Genomic DNA, 20,530 nt, shown 5'->3' with positions numbered 1-20,530 from the left:
AGAAGTAGTATGTGGTCCTCCTGATATTCAAAATGGTGACTACACACCAAAAGCCATCCAATACAGACCTGGAAGTGAAATCACATATTTCTGTAAAAAGGACTTTTATCCAACTGGTACAAATAGAGCAAGATGTTATGGTAAACACTGGGACCCTTCTCCGAAATGTTCTCGTAAGTTCCATTCTTACCTTGACCTACTTTTTAATTCTGAAATTACTGTCTCTTAAACAACAACAAAAATGGGGACACAATAAATCCAAATATTTGCCTTACCTTGTATGTAAAGCAGAGGCTTCAGAGATATTCTTCTCTCTTCAAAGTAGACAATTCTAAGCAGGATCAAGAACATGGTATTTAATATTATAAATTCTTTCTTTTTGCTATTTAATGTTAAATATGCTGTGTATGAACATAAATTTCTCTAAAGTAATTTTAACATCTGAACTAAAACATTTGGTAAGACTAGAATGTATTATTTATTTCAGTGTAACAAATTCCCCTCAAAATACATTGTCTTCAAACAACAAACTTTTATCATTTCCAAGTTTCTGTGGGTCAGTCTTGCCAATGTCAGTGCTGATCAGACTAAATATGAAATATTATATTTGCTTCAGAGATGATCATGTCAGAGTATAAAAACATATTTAAGTGTGCCCAGATGAAAGAGGAATATAGTAAAGAGGTTCAAGCCAATACTTACTTTTAATTTTATCCCCTTTGTATAGCTTTTGAGAAGAAATCTCATCAGGCTGTTTTCTTTAATTGACATCCTTTGAAACACCATAATAGGTAGATAACCATAATTGTTCTGAAATCATACCACCAGGATTCAAATCTCTCCTTTACAATTTCACAGCCAATTTAGTCGAATTCTTTAAGACTCAGTTCTTGCAAATCCAAAGACTGAAGCTTGCACAAGGTAGAATTATTGTTAAATGAAACATATCTTGATGTATCATGATGAAATTCATTCGAGGATAGAGAGAAAATAATCTAAATCTTCCAAAATTAGTAGGAAAAAACCCTAAAAGTTTACTTAAAAGGAACTAAGAGTAAATGAGTATCTTAATCTCAACATTGGAAGCTTGAAAAGAGATGGAGGGGGGATCTAGCAATGAGAGCTATGGACTGTAGGCCAAGAATCTATACCTAGAAAAGGTATCATTTACAAATACTTATTAAAGGGGCACCTGGATGGCTCAGTTGGTTAACCCTCTGCCTTTGGCTAAGGTCATGATCCCTAGTTCCTGCTCAGCTGGGAGTCTGCTTTTCTCTGTGTCCATCCACCCCCCTTATGCTCTCTCTCTTTCTCTCTCAAATAAATAATAAAATCTTTTTAAAAATCTTTATTAAAGAAAAACATTAGTATATGCAAAGGATTCAAAGTGTATAATCCAAATAACAAGTCTGCAGAGACTACTAGAAAATTTCTCTAATTAAACAAAAAAGAAAATGGATCGGTGAACTTAAGTATATAAAGATGATAATGAATACTTTGTGTGTGTGTGTTGGAAATTTTGTTCATGTGTTGGTCAAGATTCCTTGCAATCAAATCATTTTATGGGAAAAAAACACCTAATCTTACTCTGGTATTAAAAGTACTAGATTATCTCTAAATCATCCAACAAAAAGGAAAAATTTTTCTAGAAAATATTATACATAAATGTCTTGTAAACAACAGAACACTTAAACATATATGTAAGAAATATTCAATATATAAGAATAACTCAATAAAATATAATTATATTATACCTCAATAAAAATAGGACACTTTCATTGTGTTTTAAAAGAATTGAACTATCGTGGCATCAAATATTCACTTTTCTCCTAAAATATACATATTATGACATATGACATGTTTGAAAACATCTCATATATATGGTATATATGACATACTATGTAATTAGGACATTTTAAACACCTCACATACACTATATATATATATACTATGACATGTGTGTCACATTATATATGATATATATGTAATATATGTATCTAATATACCACATATAATATGACATATTCTGTATGACATTTTTAAATATGCCATATGTATGATATATGTCATATATATTATGACATATGTATGACATTTTACAATATCTCATTCACCAATTAAGATTAGTAATAATCAAATTTTTACTATAATCTTAATTAACTATTTAGATATTAAGAAATATTTTTAGGGACACCTGGGTGGCTCAGTGGGTTAAGCCTCTGCCTTCAGCTTAGGTCATGGTCTCAGGGTCCTGGGATCAAGCCCCACATCAGGCTCTCTGCTTAGCGTGGAGCCTGCTCCCCTACTCTCTGCCTACTTGTGATTTGTCAGTCTCTGTCAAATAAATAAATAATACTTTTTTTTAAAAAAAGAAATATTTTACTCCATTTCTCTGATTAAATAAAAAGAGGAAAACTTGCCTCAATGACTGGTTTCAGGCATTATTTTCCTGTATAATGTGGCAAATGGAAAATTTTTGTGTTTCTCTGTATTTCTTACACCATTTACAATAAATAGAAAAATAAGTTAATGAATGTTAACTTACAAAAAAAAAAAAAAAAAACACTATCTCCCTACATTGAGTTGGTTTGAGAAGAAAGACAGGGCCCTGATTTTCCATTGAGAACAGAAAAGAATGGAAAAGAAGATAGATGATGTGGACAATAAAATCAGTATTTTCATCTCTCAACCAAGATGCTCATTTAATCAATCAGGGCTAGGATATACAGACTCAAGGGGAATTCATTAAATAGGTCTGTACTGTCTTATTCCTCAAGAGTCTTCCTACAGGGGCACCTGGGTGGCTCAGTGGGTTAAAGCCTCTGCCTTCAGCTCAGGTCATGATTCCAGGGTCCTGGGATTGACAACCACATTGGGCTCTCTGCTCAGTGGGAAGCCTGCTTCCTCCTCTCTCTCTGCCTGCTTGTGATCTCTGTCTGTCAAATAAATAAAATCTTAAAAAATATTTTTAAAAAAAGAGTCTTCCTACAAGTTTATATATCGTATCACTCACAAGATATAATTTTAACTTCATTAACAATAACTTCATCACATATCCCTGTCATCTGAATTTTGCAACTTTTCTTGTCCTAGAAATCCTGTTGTCATGAGTGAAATTATACTAATAAGAGGATATAATTCACCAAAGAAACAACTTTTTTCATTTTTTATTTATTTTTATATTTACATGAAATTCATATATATTTTTTAGTACATCATAAGGTTTTTTTAATTAACATATAATGTATTATTTGCCCCAGGGTTACAGGTCTGTGAATTATCAGGCTTACACATTTCACAGCACTCACCATAGCACAAACCCTCCCCAGTGTCTATAACCCAGCTACCTCCCAACCCCCCACCTCCCAGCAGCCCTCAGTTTGTTTTGAGAGATTAAGTTTTTTTTATTTAAACTTTATTTTTTTCAATGTTCCAAGATTCATTGTTTATGCACCACACCCAATGCTCCATGCAATACTTGCCCTCCATAATACCCACCACCTGGCTCACCCAACCTCCCAACCCCCACCCCTCCAAAACCCTCAGTTTGTTTCTCAGAGTCCACAGTCTCTCATGGCTCATATCCCCCTCCAATTTCTCCGAACCCCCTTCTCCTCTCCTACTCCCAATGTCCTCCATGTTATTCCTTATGCTCCACAAGTAAGTGAGACCACATAATTGACTCTCTCTGCTTGACTTATTTCATCAGCATGATCTCCTCCATTCCCAGCCATCTTGATACAAAAGTTGGGTATTCATCTTTTCTGATGGAGGCATAATATTCCATTGCATGTATGGATCATATCTTCTTTATCCATTCATCTGTGGAAGGGCATCTTGGCTCTTTCCACAGTTTGGCGACTGTGGCCATTGCTGCTATGAACACTGGGGTACAGATAGCCCTTCTTTTCACTACATCTCTATCTTTGGGGTAAATACCCAGTAGACAACAAGTGTTAGAGAGAATGTAGAGAAACGGGAACCATTTTACACTGTTGATGGGAATGCAAATTGGTGCAGCCACTTTGGAAAACAGCATGGAGATTCCTTAAGAAATGAAACAATTCATTTCTAATTTGATTTTTTTATTAAGGTAAAACATTATTTATACTGTTTTTGTTTCTTTTCTTTGTATTGCAAGCAAAGACCTGTGATGCTCCAGAAATAAAACATGGACAGTTACAGATTGGATATACGTATAGATCACCCTTTCCAGCACAGTTAGGAGCATATTTTTACTATAGCTGTGATACCAATTTTGTGACTCCTTCAAAACATAGTCGGGGACACATTACTTGCACACAGAAAGGATGGGACCCAGCAGAACCATGCCAGAGTAAGTAAATCTTTTTCCAATTGTGTATCTGTAAATATTTCTGTCGCAGCCAGTGCAACGAATCGACCAGGGTAACCGTGGGGGCTAAGAGGATGATGAAAAAAAGTTAAGAGACAAAGAAATGGGGGCAGGAGGGACACTGAAGAGGATGTCCTACAGTGCCAAATTTATTTCACGTCTTACAAGCATTTATAAGGCAAAGCAGAATAGGAGCATTACATCAGTACCTAGTCAGATGACCGTAAGTTCTTATAACAAGTTTATATTAACTACAAGCAAACCTCGGGAGCCCAGGTAGTTTCGGATAAAGCCATTAGCAAGACAATCAACCAGGGAGTGGATCATGGGAGGTACAGAACAACAAGGATTAACTAAGAACTTAGGATTCTGGCCACATTGTTCCCTACTGCAGGGAGAGGGTGTGGGAAGTCACATAGGCGAGCGCACGACACATAGCACAGACCCTTTCTCAGTGCACTCAACTTTCCCGTCCTTAACCTTGTCAAGGTGTCCGGACTTTGAAGGAGACACAAGTCAGGGCCTGGTTTGGCCCTCGACTCCAGCCGTGCCGTGGCCTCCAACATATTTCAAATAGTAGAGGGAGAAAAATGCATAAGTGAGTACCATTAAGCCTTGTATGACAAAATAAGGCCAAAGGATGAGTTTTATGAGCAAAACGACCCATACACGCTTTTCTTTTTATAAGGAGCTCTTCATAAAAATCACTTTACAGATAAAGATAGAAGCTTTTCAAAAACACCCATATCATTCATATGCATTTTAATTATAAAAACTGAAGATAAATAATATCAAATATTGATTTTATCTTTTTACACATTTGATAGTAGCTTTAGTCTTTCTTGAGCTGCATGTTACTTTTGGATACTTAGATGTTATAGCTGAAATATTGTACAAATAGTTTTTAACTTATTATTTTTTAAATGTTTTTATGGGTTTTATGGTTTTTAGGACAATGTACTTTCAATTATTTGAAAAATGGAAAGAATCCAAGGTATGCAGAAAAATATTCCCAAGGTCAATCTGTGAGAGTTCAATGCAATTCTGGTTACAGTCTTCAAGATAAGCAGACTATAATGACATGTACAGAGAATGACTGGTTCCCTCCTCCCGAATGTATTTCTCTCAGTAAGTACATGGGCTGAGATCCCAGTTATTTATGGTTTTCTAACCCACATTTTTATTAACTGTAGCAAAATGTTTATATCAACTTTCTGATTTCTGCCAATGCATATACTCATCCTTATTTTTTCCAAGTATGTATGAATAGATATGCAAATTTCTTGATACATATATAGCAAAATAAATGTTTACTGATAGGTATTAGTGAAGAAAACAGTAAAAGAAAGACAAAGAAGAAACCTATAATAATAGAGTGACACCAGAAGTGGAGAAAAAAAGATGGCAGTGGAGTAGGAGGAACCCAAGCTTGCCTTGTCCGGTGAATACACTGAGATAACCATCAGATCATCCTAAATTCTTCAGAAATCGGCCTGAAGACTGACAGAACAAATCCGACAACTAAAGGTCATGGAGAGACCACATCGAAGAAGTAAGATGTATAGAGACACAGTTTGAAAGGAATGGATTGTGATCACTGAGGTGGGGAGAAAGCCATGGTTAGAGAGGAAGGCAAGGGACAGATTAACACACAAGGCAGCACATGGGGAAATGAATCACCATGGTAATTGTCTTGGAAAGTGAGAGAGCCCAAATTTCATAATGTTTATAACTAGTGGGATTTAAAGGCTAGGGTCCTAAAGGTCAGTGTTTGGCTCTGGGACAGCTCAATGGGCATTGGGACTTGGAGAAAAGATAACAAACAGCCTGAGAACATATAGCTGGGAAGAGCAATCTGAAGAGCACCCGGGGCACACAGTGAGGAGTGTGTTGCAAAAAGGCAGTTACTCCAGAGAGACCCCTTTGGGAACAAAGGAACTAGCAGATGCCTTCCCCCACCCCCAACCCTTCAACATAAACACAGAGCCCCCTGTGGGAACCAGCACAGGACCAGCACTCACTACCTAACTTGTTTGTACCAAGTCCCAACTCCCTGTGCTCCAGTGGAAACACACTTCCAGTCATGTGTGCCTCAGTCCCTGAGCAGCCAGACTCCTCCCTTGGGAGACCGACCCAAACCCCTGCCCCCACCCCATCTCCCAGCCTGGGAGTTTGGAGACCCTTGATTCCAGGAATGGTGATAAGAGGTCTCATTTTGCAAACAGACCACAAACACCTAGTTAAAACTCACCACAGTCAGGTCAGGGACCAAATACTGACCACAATATAGAAAGAGGACGTCTGCAGATGACTGGCCTAAAGGATAAAGCAGTCAGGACACAACAGCAGTGTGCATACAGCACACACTGGAGAATACCCTAAAGTTTCAGGCCCTGGGACACAGAGGTCAAAACACTGCAGGGCCCTATAGAACCTCTTCTTCATAAGGCCATTACCCTCAAGAACAGGAGAAGTAGCTGACTTTCTGAACAAAAAAGTATGCACAGAAATTTAGGGGGAAAAAAAAAAGAAGAATTTGTCCCAAATAAAAGGACAATAAAAGACCCCAGTCAGAAATGTAAGTAAAATATATATTAGCATTATGCCTGATAGATCATTTAAAGTAATGATTATAAAGATACTCACTGGACTTGTGAAAAAAGTCAAAGACCTGAGTGAGACCTTTAACACAGAGATAAAGAATAACATAGCAGAGATCAGGGGCTCAATAAACAAAATGAGAAACACACTTGATGGAATGAACAGCACACTGGAAGAAGCAGAGGAATGAATTAATGACCTAGAAGACAGTAACAGAAAGTAATCACACTGAACAAAAGAAAGAAAAAAGAATTATGCAAAATAAAAATAGACATACGGAACTCAGTGACTGTATCAAACAAAACAACACTCATATTATAGGATTCCCAGAAGAAAAATAGAGGAAAAGAGGGGCAGAAAATTTATTTGAAGAAATAATAGCAGAAAACATCCATTGTCTTGGGGAGGAAACTGATATCCAGATACAGGAGGTATTGAGAACCCCGCAAAATCGACAAAAGCAGACCCATACCAAGACATATTATAATTAAATTGGCAAAACATAGTTATATAGAAAAAAATTTTAAAGCAGCAAGATAAAAACAAAACAAAACAAACAAAAAGACAGTAACATATAAGAGAAAACCCAGAAGGCTACCATGGGATTTTCAGCAGAAATTTTCCAAGTCAGAAGAGAGTGGCATGATAAATTCAAAGTCCTGAATGCAAAAAATCTGCAGCCAGGAATATTCTAACCAGAAAGTCCATTATTCAGAATAGAAGGAAAAATAATTTCCCAGACAATCAAAAATTAATGGAGTTCATGACCACTAAACCAGCCATGCTAGAAATATTAAAGGGGACTCCAAGTGAGAAGACAGCAAAAGTGACAGCATGAACATAAGTAATACAAAGCAATAAAAATGAATATTTATGTAAAAAAAAATCAGTCAATGAATTCAAAAAATAAAAGGATATAAAATATGACACCATATACCTGGGAAAGAGAGGAGTAATAATGGGTTCGAACTTAAATGACCATCAACTTAATATAGATTGCTATATGCAGAAATTTACATACAAACCTAATGGTAACCACAAACCAAAAACCACTAATAAATATACAGAGAATAAAGGGAAAGAAATCTAATATGTCACTAAAGAAAACCAGTAAACCAAAAAAGAGAGAAAGACAAGAAAGGATCATAGAAAATCTTCAGAAACAACCACAAAACAGGTAATAAAATGGCAATAAATACTTTGAATGGGAATAATTACTTTGAACAGAAATGGGCTAAATGCTCCAATCAAGACACAAGTTGACTGAATAAATAAAACAAGACCCATCTATATGCTGCCTACAAAACTCATTTTGGAACAAAAGTCACCTGAAGATTGAATCTGAGGATATGGAGAATATTTATCACTGCAAATGGGTATCAAAAGAAAGCTGGGGTATCAGTGCTTAAATTGGACAAAATAGATGTTGAAACAAAGACTGTAACAAAAGACAAAGAAGGACAACATATAATGATAGAGGGGATAATGCAACAAGAAGATACAACAATGGTAAAGATTTATGCAACTGACATGGGAGCTCCCAGATACATAAAACTGTTAATAACAAACATAAAGAAACTAATCAGTAATAATACAATAATAGTAGGGGACTTTAACACCCCACTTACATCAATGGACAGATCATCTGAATAGAAAACCAGCAAGGAAACAATGACTTTGAATGACACACTGAACCAGATGGATTTATACATTCAGAACATTCTATCATAAAACTTGAGAATACACACTCTTTTCAGGTGCACATAGAATAGAACACATATTATACCACAAAAGAAACTTGAACAGATCCAAAAAGGTCAAAGTCATACCATGCATCTTTTCTGGCCACAATAGTATGAAACTAGATATCAACCACAAGAAAAAAAAACAAAAGTCCACAAATACGTGGAAGTTAAGTAACATGCTGCTAAACATTGAATGGGTCCAAGGAAATAAAAGAAGAAATTAAAAAGTACATGAAAATGAAAACACAACAGTTCAAAAAAATTGGGATTCAGCAAAACTGGTTCCAAGGGGAAAGTTTATACCAATACAGGCCTAGTTCAAGAAGCAAGAAAAATGTCAACTAAACAATCTAAACTTACACCTAAAGGAGCTGGAAAAACAACAAGAAACAAAACCTAAAACCAGCAGAAGGAAGGAAATAATAAAGATTAGAGCAGAAATAAATGATTCAGAAACTAGAAAAATAATAGAAGAGAATGTGAAACCAGGTACTCATTCTTTGAAAAAAATAATAAATTTTATAAACCCCTAGTCAAAGTTATCAAAAAGAAAAAGGAACCAAATAAATAAAATCACAAATGAGAGGGGAGAAATAACAACCAATACCACAAAAACACAAATGATTATAAGAGAATATTCTGAAAAACTGCATGCTAACAAATTGGACAACCTAGAAGAAATTACTAAATTCTCAGAAATATAAACCTATAAACCAAGATTGAAACAGGAAGAAACAGAACATTTGAGCCAACCAATTACCAGCAGAAAAAAAAAAAATTGAATCAGTAATCAAAAAACCCAATAAACAAAAGTCCAAGATCAGATGGCTTCACAGATGAACTAACCAAACATTTTCTTTTAAGATTTACTTTTATGTTTTGAGAGTGGATGGGGATGGAAGGGCAGAGGGGAACTCAGAGAGAATCCAAGCAGACTCCCTGCTGAGCTCTAGAGCCTGATACAGAGCTGGATCTCATGACACGGAGATCATGACCTGAGCTGAAATCAAGAGTCGGACACTTAACTGACTGAGTCAACCAAGCACCCCTCTACCAAACATTTAGGGAAAAGTTAATACCTATTCTTCTTAAACTATTCCAAAAAATAAAAAAGGAAGGAAAGCTTCCAAATCCATTTTATGAGGCCAGCACTACCCTGATACCAAAACCAAATAAAGACACCACAAAAAAGAGAACTAGAGGTCAGTATTTTTGATGACACAAAAGACACAAAAATGTCACATGGACACAAAAATCCATAACAAGATATTAACAAACTCAATCCAACATACATTTTTTTTAAAATAGTCCCCACAATCAAGTGGAATTTATCACTGGGTTTCAAGGGCAGTTCAATATTCACAGATCCATCAACATGATATATCACATCATTAAAAGAAAGGATAAGAACTATAAGATCATCTCAACAGAAATTGCTTTTTTGACAAAAAGCATTTGATAAAGTACAACATCCATTCATGATAAAAGCCCTCAACAAAGTAGGTTTAGAGGGAACATACCTCAACATAATAGAGGCCACATATGAAAAACCCACAACTAACATCTCCCATAATGGGGTAAAACTGAGTTTCCCCTAAAATTGCTTTTCCCCTAAGGTCAGGAACAAAACAAGGATATACCACCACTTTTTTGTTTTTTTAAAGATTTTACCTATCCACCCGACAGAGAGAGATCACAAGTAGGCAGAGAGGCAGCAGAAAGAGAGAGATGGAAGCAGACTCCCTGCTGAGCAGAGAGCCTGATGCGGGGCTCAATCCCAAGACCCTGAGACCATGACCTGAGCCAAAGGCAGCGGCCTAACCCACTGAGCCACCCAGGTGCCCCTATCCCACCACTTTCATTCAACATAGTACCAGGAGGCCTACCCACAGCAATCAGAAAACAAAAGGAAATAAAATACATCCAAATCAGTAAGGAAAAAGTAAAATTGTCACTATTTGCAGATGACATGGTATTCTATATAGAAAATCCAAAAGACTCCATCAAAACCTACTAGAACTGATCGACGAATTCAATTTGTAGGTTACAAAATCATAGTACAGAAATCTATTGTCTTTCTGTACAACTATAATAAAGCAGCAGAAAGAAAAATTAAGAAAATTGTCCCATTTCCAATTGCACCAAAGATAATAAAATACATAAGAGTAAAGCAACCAAAAAGCACTGCACTTTGACAACTGTAAAATACTGATTTAAAAAAATTGAAGATGTTATAATGCAATGGAAAGACAGTCCTTGCTCATAGATTGGGAGAACAAATATTGTTAAAATGTTTACACCACTCAAAGCAATATACACATTAAATGCAATCCCTATCAAAACACCAACAGCATTCTTCACAGACTGAGAACAAACAATCTTAAAATTTATGTGGAACCACAAAAGACCCTGAACAGCCAAAGCAAGCCTTGAAAAAGAAAAACAAAGCTAAAAAAGAAAAACAAGCTTAAAAAAGAAAAACAATTCCAGATTTCAAGTCATATTACAAAGCTGTAGTGACCAAGACAATATGATACTGGCACAAAAGTAGACACACAGATCAATAGAACAGAATAGGAAACCCAGAAATAAACCCACAATTATATGGTCAGATAATCTTTGACAAAGCAAGAAACGAAATTCAATAGGAAAAAGACAGTCTCTTTACCCAATGGTGTTGGGAAAACTGGACAGCAACATGCAAAAGAATGAAATTGGACCACTTTCTTATGCCATTTACAAAAATGAATGCAAAATGGATGAAAGATCTAAATGTGAGACATGAAACCATAAAAATCTTAGAAGAAAGCACAAGCAGTAACTTCTCTGACATCAGCCACAGCAACTTTCTAAATAGATCCCTGAGACAAAGGAAACAAAAGGGAAAAGGGAAAAAAGAGCCTATTGGTACTACATCAAAATAATAAGCTTCTGCACAGCAAAGGAAACAATCAACAAAACTAAAAAGACAACTTTTGGAATGGGAGAAGATATTTGCAAATGACACGCTTTAAGGGGTTAGTATCCAAAATATATAAAGAACTTATAAAACTCAACCCTCAAAAACAAGATAAACCAATTTAAAAATGGCCAGAAGACATGAACAGACATTTATCCAAAGAAGACACACAGATGGCCAACAGACTTACAAAAAGGTACTCTTCATCACTTATCATCAAGGAAATGCACATCAAAACTACAATGCAATATCACCGCACACCTGTCAGAATGTCTAAAATCAACAACACAGGAAACCACAGGTGTTGACAGGATGTGGAGAAAGGGGAACCCTCTTGCACTGTTGGTGGGAGTGCAAACTGGTGCAACCAGTCTGGAAAACAGTATGGAGGTTCCTCAAAAAGTTAAAAATAGAATTTCCATATGACCCAGCAATTACACTACTTGGTATTTACTCAAAGAACAAAAACACTTATTTCGCTAAGCATGATACACTCTAGTTCCATCCATGTTGTTGCAAATGGCAAGATTTCATTTCTTTTGATGGCTGCATAGTATTCCATTGTGTATATATACCACATCTTCTTGATCCATTCATCTGTTGATGGACATCTAGGTTCTTTCCATAGTTTGGCTATTGTGGACATTGCTGCTATAAACATTCGGGCGCATGTGTCCCTTTGGATCACTACATTTGTATCTTTAGGGTAAATACCCAATAGTGCAATTGCTGGGTCATAGGGCAGTTCTATTTTCAACATTTTGAGGAACCTCCATGCTGTTTTCCAGAGTGGCTGCACCAGCTTAAGCAGAGAAAGGCAACTATCATATGATCTCCCTGATATGAGGAAGTGGTGATGCAACATGGAGGCTTAAGTGGGTAGAAGAAGAATAAATGAAACAAGATGGGATTGGGAGGGAGACAAACCATAAGTGACTTTTAATCTCACAAAACAAACTGAGGGTTGCCGGGGGGAGGGGGTTTGGGAGAAGGGGGTGGGATTATGGACATTGGGGAGGGTATGTGATTTGGTGAGTGCTGTGAAGTGTGTAAACCTGGTGATTCACAGACCTGTACCCCTGGGGATAAAAATATATGTTTATAAAAAATAAAAAATTTAAAAAAAAAAAAGAACAAAAACACAAATTCAAAGGGATCCATGCACCCCTATATTTATAGAAGAATTATATAGAATAGCCAAGATATGGAAGCAGCCTAAGTATCTATTGATTGATGAATGGATAAAGAAGAGGTGTTATAAAATGGAATATTACTCAACCATAAAAAGAATGAAATCTTACCATTTGCAACAACATGGATGAAGCTAGAGAGTGTAATGTTAAGTGAAATAAGTCAGAGAAAGACAAAAACCATATGGTCTCACTCATATGTGGAATTTAAGAAACAAAACAAATGAGTAAAGGCAGGGAGGGGGTAGAGAGAGAGATACAAACCAAAATAAAACAAAACAAAACATGAAAAAGGACTCTAACTGTAAAGAACAATGTGATAGTTACCAGAGGGGAGAGAGGTGGCAGGGGGCAGGGGAGATGGGTAAAATAGGTGATGGGGATTAAGGATTGCACTCATCACAAAGAGCACTGGGTGATGTATGGAATTGTGGAATCACTATATCATACACCTGAAGCTCATATAACACTGTATGTTAACCAACTGACATTAAAATAAAAACTTAAATACATACATACATTCAATCTAGAAAAAAAATAGAGTGACACCAGCAAGATGCCAGAATACAAATTTCTATTTTTCCAGTCAAAGAACACCAATTTTGACAACCACACACAGACAACAGCATCTTTCTGGGAATTTTGGAATCTAGCAGAAGTTTCAGCACACTGGTAGGGCAAGAAGATCCAAGAGTGGGTGCATTGAAGTGGGTGAGAGGAACAGTTTTAATGACCTGAGTCACTCCTCCCCCAAAAGTGGCACAGTTCAGTGCCAGGAAAGACCCACTCAGCCTGCAACTTCTCCGCTGGGGCAAAGAGTGTATGAGTTAGAGTCTGGCTTCCTCAGCTGTGTGGGTCTCTGACCAAAAGGCCCATTTCTTTCTCACCACATCCAGAATACTCAGGTGATCTTCATGACTGATGGGATTGGGGAAGGCTTGGAGCACAGCAATCAAGCCTCAGAAGTCATCAAGGGACAAAGATCCTATTAACTTCTTCGCACTAGACACTGGGGATGACTGGCCTGCTGATCCTCCTCACCTAATAGCACCCCCAACATTCTGCACACCCACTATCCATTGGTCAGCTCCTTGTGTATGCCCCAAAGGTAGTGAAGGCAGCAATTTTTAGATGCCTAGTGAGCATACCTAGAAAGCCAAACTGACCCCACAGGAATGGCAGAAAGCACATAGTTGAGCATTCAGCTTTGCACCCAGCAAACACGAAGCTGTCAGGACCCTGACTGGCTTTGCAGGGTTGAAAGAAGGCATGCAATCTAAGAATCCCCCCCACACACACACACACAAATTGTAGCTAAACATAGGGAGCAGATGTATCCATTAAAATGTTCTTTAAAAAGCCTCAGATCCCTAACAGATGTGACAGTATTTCTCTCCCAAGTCTCTCTAGTTCCAGGAAAGACTAGAGGGAGTAGGAGCTTTTTCAAAGATGAAGACAGCAAGGCAAGACTTGAAGGGACATGAAAAATCAAGGAAGCATGACACCACCAAAGGAACACAATAATATTCCAGTAACTTACCCCCAAAAATGAAGGTCTATGATTTTTTCTGATAAAGAATTCAAAGTAGTAGTTTTAAGGAAGCTCAGCAAGCTATAAGAAAACACAGAAAGAGAATTCAAAGAAATCAGGAAAATGATGAAATAGAAATCATGAAAGGAACCAAACATAAATTCTGAAACTGAAGAATACAATGAATGAAATTAAAAATACAACAGAAGGCATCAACAGCAGACTTTATGAAGCAGAATAAAGAATCTGTGAAGAGAAGGCATTTGAAATTTTCTAGTCAGAGGAGAACAAATGAAGAAGAATTAGAGTAGAGAGAGCCCATATGAATTACAGGAGACTATCAGAGGAAACATTTTAGGCATTGTGGAAGTCCCAAAGGAGAAGAGATGGAGAAAGGGAAAGTTTACTTAAAGAAATAAAAGCTGAGAATTTATAAATCGAGGAAGAGATATAGACTATCAAAATCAAGAAGCTCATAAGTCCCCAAACAGATTCAACCCAAAGAAATAATCTCCAAGTCACCTTACAATAAAACTGCCTAAACCAAAAACAGAGAGAATTTCTAAAGCAGCAAGAGGGGAAAAAAAAAAAATGCCTCATATATAAACGCAGTTCTATGAGAGGTGTTAATAGTGATAAATACCTACACTAAGAAAAAGAAATGATTTCAAATATGCAACCAATCTTATGCATCAAAAAAATGAGAAAAAGGGGCACCTGGGTGGCTCAGTGGGTTAAAGCCTCTGCCTTCAGCTCGGGTCATGATCCCAGGGTCCTGGGATCGAGCCCCGCGTCGGGCTCTGTGGAGCCTGCTTTCTCCCCTCTCTCTGCCTGCCTCTCTGCCTACTTGTGATTTCTCTCTCTCTGTCAAATGAATAAAATCTTTAAAAAAAAAATGAGAAAAAGAATAACAAACTAAGCCTAAAATTAGCACAAGCAAGGAAATAACAGAAATCAAAGAAGAAATTTGTGAAATAAAGACCAAAAAATAATCAACAAAATTAATACCTACCTATTTAAAAAGATAAAGAAAATTGACAAATTTAAATCTGATTAAGAAAAAAAGATCAAATAAAACACAATGAGAAATGTAAGTGGAGATAGTCGACTGATGCCACAGAAATACAAATGTTCATAAGAGACACCAATAAACACTTACCAATAAGTTGGATAACATAGAAAAAATGGATAAATTCCTAGAAATTCAAAACTTGCCAAAACAAATCATTAAGAAATAGAAAATCTGAACAAACCAATAACAAGGAACAAGTCTGAATCATTAATTTGAAATATCTCTGCAAAGAAAAATTCTGGAATCAAAGTTTTTATTGTAATTTAAAGAATTAATAACAATTCTTCTCAAACCATTCCAAAAATTTGAGGGCAAGGGGCACTTCCAAAACTACTTTACAAGATCAGAATTGCTTTAATACCAAAGTTAGATGAGGACACTAAAAGAAAAAAAAAAAAATGAGAGGCAGTATCACTGATAAACACAGATACAGAAATGCTCAACAAAATATTAGCAAAGTGAATTCAACAGCATATTAAAAGATTCATACACCATAATGAAGTTGGGTTTATCCATGGACCTTAAAAATAGTTCAACAGATGAAAATCAGTATCACAAACCCTATTAACAATACAAAGGATTAAAATCGTATAGTCATCCCTTAGGGGTGCCTGGGTGGCTCAGTGGGTTAAAATCATATAGTCATCCCAATAGAAGAAGAAAAAGCATATGACACAATTCACAATCCATTTATGATAAAAACTCTCAACAATTAGGTATTGAAGAAATGTACCTCAACATAATAAAGGCCATAAATAAGAAGCCTATAACTAACATCATATTTAATGGTGAAATGCTGAAAGCTTTTGCTCAAGGATAAGGGAAAAAACAAGGATATACACTTTCATCACTGTAGAATAAAGGGAAATGAAAGATATCCAAATAAAAAATAAAGAAGTAGAATTATCTCTGTTTGTAGATGACATATATAGAGAAAACCCAAAGACTCCACCAAAAAAAAAGAAAAAGTAAGAATTAATAAATGAAGTCAATAAATTTGCAGGATACGAAATCGATACGCAAAAATCTGTTGTGTAACGAATAATGAACTATCGGAAAGAAATTTTAAAAACAGTACCATTTACGGGGCACCAGGGTGGCTCAGTGGGTTAAAGCCTCTGCCTTTGGCTCGGGTTATGATCCCAGGGTCATGGAATCGAACCCCACATTGGACTCTCTGCTCAGCGGGGAGCCTGCTTCCTCCTCTCTCTCTGCCTGCCTCTCTGCCTACTTGTGATCTCTTTCTCTCTGTCAAATAAATAAATAAAATCTTTTTTTTTTAAAGCACTATTTACAATAGCATAAAAATAATAAGATACCTAGGAATAATCTGTCTAAAGAGATGAAAGACTTGTATCCTGAAAACAATAAGACAATGATAAAATAAGTTGAAGAAGATATAAATAAATGGAAAGATAGTCTATGTTCATGGATTGGAAGAATTAATAGACACAATTCTATTAATAGACACAATTAGCTATTAATAGACACAATTCTTGTCAAGATAGCACTGGCATTTTTCACAGAAGTAGAATAAATAATCCTAAAATTTACATGGAACCACAAAGACTCCCAAAGAGCCAAAGCAATCTTGAGAAAGAAGAGCTAAGCTGAAGGAAATGAAGAGCAAAGCTGAAAGCATTATGCTTCCTAATTTAAATCTATATTATAAAGTGATTAAAATAAAAATGATATCTTATTGGCTGATCAACAGAATAAAAATAGAAGCCAGAAATAAACTCACAGATATATCCTTAATTAAAATTTGATAAGAGAGCCAAGAACACACATGAAGAAAGTAAAATCTTCAGTAAATAGTGTTGGGAAAGCTGGATATCCACAAGCCAAAGAAAAAAAAAGAAAGAAAGAAAACACAATATTAAAACACTAATGAAAATTAACTCTAGATGAATTAAAGACTTAAACATGACTTGAAACTATAGAAGACCTAGAAGATACATATCTTCTTGATATTGGTTTTGGCAATGATATTTTTTGAACATGATATCAAAACACAGACAGCAAAGCTGAAATAAATAAAGCTATATCAAATTAAAAGGTTTGTACTCAGCAAATCAAAAAAATGAAAAGGCAACCAATGGAATGGGAGAAAATATTTGCAAACCATAGATCTGAGTATATGTGTGTGTGTGTGTGTGTGTGTGTATCAAAACCACATATTGAGATCAAAACCACAATGAACTATCACCTCATACCTGTCAAAATGGCTTTTACCAAAAAGACAAGAGATAACAAATGTTGGTGAGAATGTGGAGTAAACGGAATACTTGTATACTCTGTGTGGGAATGCAATATGTTATAGGCATATGGAAAACAGTATGGAATTCCCCAAGAAGCTAATAGAACTGCCATATAATACAGAATTCTCATCTCTGGGTATATATCTGAAGGAAATGAAATCAGTGTCTTGAAGAAATATCTGTGCCCTTGTGTTCATTATAGCTTTATTCACAATAGCCAACATATAGAAACAACCTAAGTGTCCATTGCTGTTGAATGGATAAGGAAGATGTGATATATAGATATATATATGTACAATGAAATATTATTCAACCACGAGATAAAAGAGAATCTTGCTATTTACAACAACATGGTCGAACTTAGAGGACAATATGTTAAACGTAATAAGCCAGAGATAGACAAATACTTCATGATTAAACTTGTAGATAAAATCAAAAAAGAAGAAAGAAAAGTTCAAAATCATAGAAGTAGAGAGTAGAATGGTAATTATCAGGGGCTTGAAGTTGAGGGAAATGAGACGCTTGTCCAAGGCTGTAAGCCTTCAGTTATAAGATGAATAATTCTGAAGATCTAAGGTACAGTATGATGACTGTAGTTAGTAATAATGTATTGCATAGCTGAAATTTGCTAAAAGAGTAGATATTAAGCATTCCAACTACAAAATAATAATAATAAGTATATGAGGTGATTAATGTGATTTTTAAAATCATACCCAAATGTATATGTATATCAAATCATCTTATTGTACACTTTATATATACAATTTTTTCAATTATATTTCAACAAAGTAGGAAGGAAAACCTATAATAGACACACAAAAGATAAGGAGATAAGAAAAAGTAAATAACTATAAGGCAAAGAAAGTCATTAAAAGTGGAAGATATTGAAAAAAGCAATTGCAAAACAGAAGACAATTAGCCAAAGGTAACTAGTGAGTGTTCATCTATCAATAATTCCTTTAAATGTAAATGGATTAAACTTACCTATTAAAAGGAATACAGTACCTGAATAAGTAAAAAACAAGAACTCACTTTAGATTTAAAGACACAATAGGCTAAAAGTAAAGGAATGGAAGAAGGCATTTCATGTAAATGGCAACCAAAGAAAGTTGGAGTGGCTATACTTCTATCAGAAAAATTTAAAATTGGGGCACCTGGGTGGCTCAGTGGGTTAGAGCCTCTGCCTTCAGTTTGGGTCATGGTCCTGGGGTCCTGGTGTAAGGGCCTATTCAGCTAGAGCAGCCCCGCCCTGGGTGAACTGCAATTTTGTTGTTTATGCAGTAGAACCTAAATTGGCCCTGCTCCCCCCCAGGGGGACATACTTAAAAGCAAGTCCAGGAAACCAATCCCAGGTAACAAAGCCCAAATACAAGGATGAGTCAGGTCAGGTGGAGACATTCAATCAGTGGGGGGAGCATACTGTCCCCTAGCTACCAAGGAGTATGGGCCCTGTCCTTTGGGTGTCTTTTGGGCACCTATTCTGACTAAGGTGATAGGCTAGTTCAAATAGCTACTATGGGGTGAATTGTAGTTCATTTGGCCACCCGTGTGTGACCTAGCATGACTGTGCAGCTTTCTCTGTGTATTGCAATCTTATCGGCCACATGTGTGTGGCCAGGCTCTATAAAAGGCCACATGGCCTTTGCTCTATAAAAGTTAGCCTGTGAGGCAGGGAGGGGTCACCCTCTCTGTAAGAGACTGTCCTGAATGGTCAGTTTGATTCTTGATGCTTGGCATGAAATAAAACTTTGCTTGACTTTCACTTTGTATCAATCTCACTCCTTTAATCATGGACCCACTATTGGGGGACCCAACATTGGGGAACCCAACACTGGGATCGAGCCCCGCATCAGGCTCTCTGCTCAGCAGGGAGCCTGCTTCCTCCTCTCTCTCTCTCTCTCTGCCTGCCTCTCTGCCTGCTTGTGATCTCTCTCTGTCAAATAAATAAATAAATAATCTTAAAAAAAAAAAAAAAAGGAATCTACCTTTGGCTCGGGTCATGAACCCAAGGTCCTGGGATCGAGTCCTACATTGGGCTCCTTGCTCAGTGGGGAGCTTGCTTCTCCCTCCCTCATTCCCCTTGCTTGTGTTTCCTCTCTGGCTGTGTCTCCTCTCTCTGTCAAATACAAAAATAAAATCTTTTTTTTTTTAATAAAGATTTTATTTATGTATTTGACAGGCAGAGATCACAAGTACATGGAGAGGCAGGCAGAGAGAGAGGAGGAAGCAGGCTCTCCGCTGAGCAGAGAGCCCGATGCGGGGCTCGATCCTAGGACCCTGGGATCATGACCTGAGCTGAAGTCTGCTTTAACCCACTGAGCCACCCAGGTGCCTCACAAAAATAAAATATTTTTTAAAAAAAATCTTGAGACAAATGAAAATAAAAACACAATGTAACAAAATTTAGAAATGCTGCAAAATCAATGGGAAGAGGGAAGTTTTTAATGACAAATGCCTACATTAAAATAGAAAATCTTATATAAACAGCCCAACTTTCTACCTCAAGAAACAAAGGAAAAACAAAATAAGCCCAAAATTAGAGGGAGGAAATAATAAAAATTAGAGCACAAATAAATCAAATAGAAAATAATAAAGCACCCTATTCTACCATCTCCCTAAAAACAGTCTGTATTTTCAAATTTATGTATATGTTGGGTTCTCTTTCGTTTTTTTTTTTTTCTAATTTCTTAAAGCAGAAACAATGAGTCAATAGGCTGTCTACTCTTTTCTATCATAGTTATATAATGGTAAAATTTCCCTCTCAGCACTACTTTAGTACCATCTCACAAAATTTTATTTAAAATGTTTTTCTTATCA

At 36.3% G+C, this 20,530-nt stretch overlaps 1 protein-coding gene across 2 annotated transcripts in view; it reads left to right on the top strand.

The window, feature by feature from the left end:
* Positions 1–20,530, top strand: part of LOC101691226 (complement factor H) — a 78,566-nt gene that overhangs the window by 35,622 nt on the left and 22,414 nt on the right. For both annotated transcript variants that reach the window (XM_045081134.1, XM_004756469.3), the window contains exons 7-9: positions 3–173; positions 4,142–4,336; positions 5,306–5,482. In XM_045081134.1, coding sequence (XP_044937069.1) covers positions 3–173; positions 4,142–4,336; positions 5,306–5,482 — 543 coding nt within the window. The remainder of the gene's footprint in view (positions 1–2; positions 174–4,141; positions 4,337–5,305; positions 5,483–20,530) is intronic.

Source organism: Mustela putorius, unplaced genomic scaffold (assembly GCF_011764305.1).
Source record: "Mustela putorius furo isolate JIRA1106 unplaced genomic scaffold, ASM1176430v1.1 tig00000508_pilon_pilon_pilon, whole genome shotgun sequence".
In the NCBI taxonomy this organism is placed as follows: domain Eukaryota; kingdom Metazoa; phylum Chordata; class Mammalia; order Carnivora; family Mustelidae; genus Mustela; species Mustela putorius.
The sequence above is the reverse complement of the archived record's forward strand: the minus strand, read 5'-3'. Positions and strand labels throughout refer to the sequence as shown.